This window comes from Chinchilla lanigera, unplaced genomic scaffold (genome assembly GCF_000276665.1).
Source record: "Chinchilla lanigera isolate Chin_1 unplaced genomic scaffold, ChiLan1.0 scaffold00105, whole genome shotgun sequence".
Taxonomy (NCBI): Eukaryota; Metazoa; Chordata; class Mammalia; order Rodentia; family Chinchillidae; genus Chinchilla; species Chinchilla lanigera.
The window spans coordinates 2,997,252-3,003,575 of NW_004955506.1; the positions used below are offsets into that span (position 1 = coordinate 2,997,252).

General features: G+C 58.5%; 1 protein-coding gene across 1 annotated transcript; it reads left to right on the forward strand.

Annotated features, from left to right (window-relative positions):
* Positions 1-989: 989 nt before the first annotated feature.
* Cbx4 (chromobox homolog 4) lies at positions 990-5,537 on the forward strand (the record flags this gene model as incomplete). Its single annotated transcript, XM_013506139.1, is given in 3 exon segments — positions 990-1,055; positions 3,096-3,162; positions 3,336-5,537. Coding segments are annotated over 3 exon segments (1,549 nt in total), but the record flags the coding sequence as incomplete, so codon positions are not given.
* Positions 5,538-6,324: the final 787 nt, after the last annotated feature.

Here is a 6,324-nt window from a genome sequence, read left to right on the forward strand (position 1 = left end):
TGGGGAAGTCGGTGGCAGGCACTGGGAAGCCGAGCCGCCGAGCCCGAGCCCGGCGCCCTGTGTTGTGCTCCGCTCTCCGGGAAATGCCATCACTAATTTATGCACTAAAAGGAGCCGGAGGAGCTGGAGAGACGCGGGGCCGAGCCGGGGAGGCCGGCGGAGGGAGGGAGGGCGCAGGCACTGACTGATGTGCAGCAGAAAATGGCTCCTTTCCCCTTTCCCTCCACCGAACGGCTCCATATTGCAAAACCAAAAAAAAAAAAAAATTAAAAAGCGACGAAAATGCAATTGTGTGCCTTCTCCCTCCTAGTGGTGCAGAGAGGGGACGAAAAAAGGCAGAAAATGTTGGGAACTGTCACTGCAGCGCTTTTGGTGGGGAATTTTTTCTTTAATTTGAAATGCGAAGGCACCGGATGGAGACACGCGCAGGCACACGCGCACACACACACTCACACAGAGAGAGAGAGGCATATTTTTGTGTTGCTGAGTATTTGGGGGTTGCTTGCCTGTGACAGCGGGCTCCTGGGCGGCGAGGGGGTGTGGGGGGGCCGCTGGGCTCTCGGTTATCGGATTAGGGGTCAAATGCAGAACGGCTGAAACCCTCGCAAAGACTCGGGGCTGGGGAGAGGAGGAGGGGTACTGCGACTTTGCATTTCGGCTGCTTTGCACGCAGGGTTCCTGGTGAGCAAAGTGGCTTTGGAACATGTCGCAGTAACATGCTTAAAATTCTTGACAACTGCAAAATAAACTGCTAGTTTCATTTTCCTTACCCCTCCCCTTTCTTCCTGTCCTGTGTGTTTATTTTGACTTGGGGGAGGCAGTGTTTCAGGGACTGTGTCAGGCCTGCAGAAACCTACCCTCCACATCCACAGCTAAATGGCTTTCGGTTCATGAAGACAGAATAGGGCCTTATGTCATTCCCCTCCTGGAGGCCGCAAAGCTGGCTTGGTGTTTTTTTACCCATGTCCCCCTCCCTTTTCCTTTGCAAGATATAACACGTGGGAACCGGAGGAGAACATCCTGGATCCCAGGCTGCTGATCGCCTTCCAGAACAGGTGAGCGTCCCCCTGCAGCCACTGCCCGCGCGGTGACCGTATATGGGAATGGAAAGTGGGCAACACAGCAATAGGAAAGGGGGAACAGTACCAGTGGGAGCTTCCCCCCAACAGTGGGGCCAAGATGGCCAAGGCTACAGCCTCGGCCTCTCTAACCAGTGTCCTTGGCAGTTAATGTAACTTGGGAGTGGGGGCAGGGCAGGGACCTGAAAGGCAAGGCTTGTGTTTTGGGGGGAACTGTGGGAAGAGTGTCTGCAGCTGTCCTGGAGAACTGGAGGCTTCCCCTGTTCCACTTCTGCCCCCCCACAACTGTGGAGCCCCACCCCTGGAGCCTAGGTGTTGCTTTCCTGCAGCCGCTGGCCGCTTGGCACCAGCACCTCGCAGGGCAGCTCCAAAGGAGCTGGCATTGTGAAACCGCCAGGACGTCATGGAACTGAACTTAACCTGTTGATGGCTGGAGAAGAGTTGGCAAGGCCTTAAACCTATACCCTCACCCCCTCTAGGGAGCTAGGGATGGCAGGGAATAGATGCTGTTTAAATCCTGTGCCCTTCATGACCCTACTGGGCTCTGTGGTGGAGCAAGGCCTCCATTAGGGCAAGAGGAGCTTGGCCCAAAGGTATGGGGTGGGTGCTGCCTGGTGGTGGAAGGGGGAGCTCATCCTTTTGGGCACAGACACTTGTCGTGCTGCAGCTTGATCCCTGGTGGTGACTGTGGTTTGGTTTCTGGGAGGACAGAGGGCAGGGCATGGTGGTGAAGAGCAGCAGCAGCCCTCCAAGCTCAGCCACCCCACTGCCTTCCATTCCTCCTCCTCTTTTATTTTGCATTATTTTCTGCTGTATGTGTGGCGCTAAAACTAAACTAGACCCTCTGAGGTAGCCACTGGCAGGGAAGTTGCTCTCCTGCGACACAGGGGGGCGCCGGTAGGGGATCCTGCCCAACTCCACCTGGGAGTTCAACACCCTGTAACCATGTCAGCGGCTGATGCCATGTTGCATAATGGGTCCCTGAAGAATTAAAACGCAGGCTGTTGCAATGCCACGCAACTTTGGAGTCAGTCCCCTACCCGGGCCCCAGGGCATGGCAGGACTCTCCTGGGTTAGGGCAGGGGCAGTGGGTGCGCTGGTGCCTAGGGTTGCTAGAGAGTGAGTCCTTGGACCAGGAATGGGCTGCAACTTTGGCATCCAGTCGGTACTTCTCCCTCCTATAGAGTACTCAGCAGTGCCTGGGACAATCGGCCCTCGGGTAGGTCACCTTTTGGCTAGCCTAAAGGTGGAGACCTGGAGGCTGTAGTGACCTGGTGCCCCTACCCATGGGCTTTATTAATTTGGAAATCAAGAAGGCAGAGATCAGCTTCTACAAGCTGGCGGCGCTTTCTCGGCCCCGCCCCCGCCCCGCCCACTGGCTCAGTATGGGCGGTGCCGGACCAGGTGGCAGAGAACCTGGCCAGACTCTGACCAAAGTGGCCGGCCCCCAGCCCCAGCCCCAGCCCCAGCCCCTAATTGGCTCATTTGCCGCTGTGTAAACAAGGGCACAGCCCCTCCCCCTGTTTAGTGCCTGGCCTTTAAGAAAACCAGCCCTCTCTTCTGCGGCAGCGCTCTCGTTATCTGAATCTTAATGAGGTTGTTAGTATCCCTTGCTTCTGAAGGGGCGGGATGAGGTCCGGTGCTCACCCTGTTTGGGCTGCCCCTATTCCCTGGAACCTGTGCCCACTCAGAGGCACCAGCCCAAGGGGGCGCGGTGGGGCCACCCTTGGCCCTGACCCAGCTCCGAGCTTCGGGCCTCTCAGGCATAGAGGCTGATCTGGTGTGATTTAGATGAATCAGAGGTGGGAGCTCTTTGCAGAGGACTCAGGTAGATGAGTTCTGGTGCCATCTTCAAGGGGATTGCAGCTGGGGATGTCACAGGGATGCCCAGCTACCTCTACCTTTTCATCCCTCCCCATCCTGCTGGCACTATTAAACTGGAGGCAGAGGCGGGCATCACTGAAGTTTGGGGAGGTGACCTCGAGGCTAACTGAGCTGCCTCTGTTCCGTCCCTAGGGAACGGCAGGAGCAGCTGATGGGATATCGGAAGAGAGGGCCGAAGCCCAAGCCACTGGTGGTGCAGGTGAATACTCGTGGCTGGCCCCGGGGACCCTCTCCAGCCTCTCCCAATTCTTCTGCCCCCCCAAACCCTGTCCCTTATGAAGCAGCTGTGGACCCCCATGGGGCTGGGGGATTGCCCGTGCTCCTGGAGCTCGGTGGGGCCGACCTTCTCCCTCGTCCCACTTCCTCCCTCAGGTACCTACCTTTGCCCGTCGCTCCAATGTCCTGACCGGGCTCCAAGACTCTTCAGCTGATAACCGCTCCAAGCTGGAGCTGGGCACGCAGGGCAAGGGCCAGGGCCACCAGTACGAGCTCAACAGCAAAAAGCACCACCAGTACCAGCCGCACAGCAAAGAGAGAGCGGGCAAGCCCCCACCACCAGGCAAGAGCGGCAAGTACTACTACCAGTTGAACAGCAAGAAGCACCACCCCTACCAGCCGGACCCCAAAATGTATGACCTGCAGTATCAGGGCGGCCACAAGGAGGCGCCCAGCCCCACCTGCCCGGACCTTGGCGCCAAGGGCCACCCGCCTGACAAGTGGGCCCATGGCACAGTGGCCAAGGGCTACCTGGGGGCCGTGAAGCCTCTGGCTGGGGCAGCGGGGGCTCCAGGCAAGGGCTCTGAGAAGGGGCCCCCCAATGGAATGACACCGGCCCCCAAAGAGGCGGTGACAGGCAATGGCATTGGGGGCAAGATGAAGATCGTCAAGAACAAGAACAAGAACGGACGCATCGTAATTGTGATGAGCAAGTACATGGAGAACGGCATGCAGGCGGTGAAAATCAAGTCGGGCGAGGCAGCAGACGGAGAGACGCGCTCTCCCAGCCACAAGAAGCGCGCTCCGGAAGAGCGCCACCCCCCAGCCGATAGGACTTTTAAAAAGGCCACAGGCAGTTCAGAGGAGAAGAAGACCGAGGCGCCCTGCAAGAGGCGGGAGGAGGAGACACCAGGCGCGGGGGACCCGCAGCCCCAGGACACCGGCTCCCGCAAGCTCTCACCGACTAAAGAGGCCTTCGCAGAACAGCCCCTGCAGCTCACCACCAAGCCGGACCTGTTGGCCTGGGACTCTGCCCGGGGCACGCACCCGCCCACCCACCACCACCACCACCATCACCACCACCACCACCACACTATGGGCCTCAACCTCTCCCACGCGCGCAAGCGGTGCCTCTCGGAGACCCACGGCGAGCGGGAGCCCTGCAAGAAGCGGCTGACTGCACGCAGCATCAGCACGCCTACCTGCCTGGGGGGCAGCCCTGCTGCTGAGCGCCCCACTGCAGACCTGCCACCCGCTGCCGCTGCGTTGCCACAGCCTGAGGTCATCCTGCTGGACTCTGACCTGGATGAGCCCATAGACTTGCGCTGCGTCAAGACGCGCAGCGAGGCTGGGGAGCCTCCCAGCTCCCTCCAGGTGAAGCCCGAGATGCCGGCTGCAACAGCAGCGGTGGTGCTAGCGCCGGTGACAGCAGCGGAGAAACCTCCGGCTGAGGCCCAGGACGAGCCCACAGAGCCGCTGAGCGAGTTCAAGCCCTTCTTTGGAAATATAATTATCACCGACGTCACCGCGAACTGTCTCACTGTCACGTTCAAGGAGTACGTGACGGTGTAGCCGGGGCATCGGAAGGGGATGCGCTTGGGGTGGGGAGCAGCCCCGGGAGCCTGGGGGCTCCCCATCACACACAGGAGCTGTGGTGGCCCCGGGGCAAGCGAGGACAGCCCAGCGTGGTGGCCCAGGTCTCCCCGTGGCCATCCGGTCCCGGCGGAGGTGCCCGGCAGGGCCTGTCTCCTTCCACTCGGTGCCTGCGGTCCGTCCCCACAGCCTCTTCCCCACGCGAGACAAGAGTGCACCCTCCCCGCGGACCTCCGGAATTGGCCCGGCAGCCACGCGGCGGTCTCAGAGTTATAGTATTATATTTTAACCGTGCTAACTTGTCAAGTGCTGACTCTACTCCCGTTTGTACGTGGTGTTATTATTGAAATGTATTGTTTGAGCTCAAAAGGCCTGACCCTCCCCAGTCGGGCTGATATATATATATTTATTTGTAGGTATTTATATATTGAAATATAAAAACCTAGATTTATGGAGTTTCCTCTAGATCATGTTATATTCTATATCAGACAAACTATTTTCTGTTGACCTTTCTTCCCCTTCATTCAGTATTTTGGTTGATTTCATTTCCTCTGCTCCAGGAACTGCAATACCAGTAACCTTGGTATATATTTTTTGATACTGTACACATGGATGTGTTGTTTCTATGTGCAAAAAAAAAAAAAAAGTTTGTTAAAAGGCTAAATGAGCTCTCTAGAACCTGCTGCTACTAGAAATGTCTAAACTATAAGCTTCCAATTATTACCTGCTTGAATGTAAATATTAAATGGAGATGTTGAAGGTGCACTTTTGCTGTTCAGAGAATAACGCAGAGGGAACGTCGGAGGTTGGGCGAGGTGACTTGACCCGCGGCACCTCTCCCACCCCACATCCGCCTTGGTGTCCGGGAGGAATCCCACTGCGTCCTCCGATAGACCTTTTCTTGCGGACTGGAGCCGCACCCGGCCGCAGGGTGACCCCAATGGGGGGCAGTCAAGAGAGGCGCTCAACTGGAAAGGGGAATTCCTGTGGGGGGTACCCGAGCCACCCGGGTGCCCTGGGCTTTTTGGCCCGTGGTGCCACCAAGCTGGGCAACCCCTGGGCTCTGTTGGCTGAGGAGGGAGTGCAAGGGGGAAGGGCAAGAGAGACGGATGGGGCTGCTCTCCTCCCCATGAGAGCTACGGGGAGCTGCTGACCTTTGTCCCCACTCTCACCCCGGGGTGCCACACTGGGGCACGGACCCTGGCGGATACGATGTTACTCCTTATTCCCGAAGGTAGGGAATGTTCCGAAAAGAAGTACCCCCACCCTCTCAGAAGTCCGGGCGGGCTTCGTCAGCCCCGCCCCGCTCCACCCTGCCGAGGAAGCGGCTGAGGCTTTCTCTGCCAGGCTCTCCCCGGAAACCGCCTGGCCAGAGGCTTCGGGAGGCTGCTGGCTGCGATCGAGCTCACAGTGGAGGAGGAGGAGGCGGCGGAGTGTGTGTGTGTGGGGGGGAGGCTTCCTGAGGGATGGATGGGGAGGGGGTGGAGAGCGGCAAGCAAGACCTGCCACCCGCGCTTCCTTAGCTCGCGGTTGAGCTGGCACTCGCTGCCGA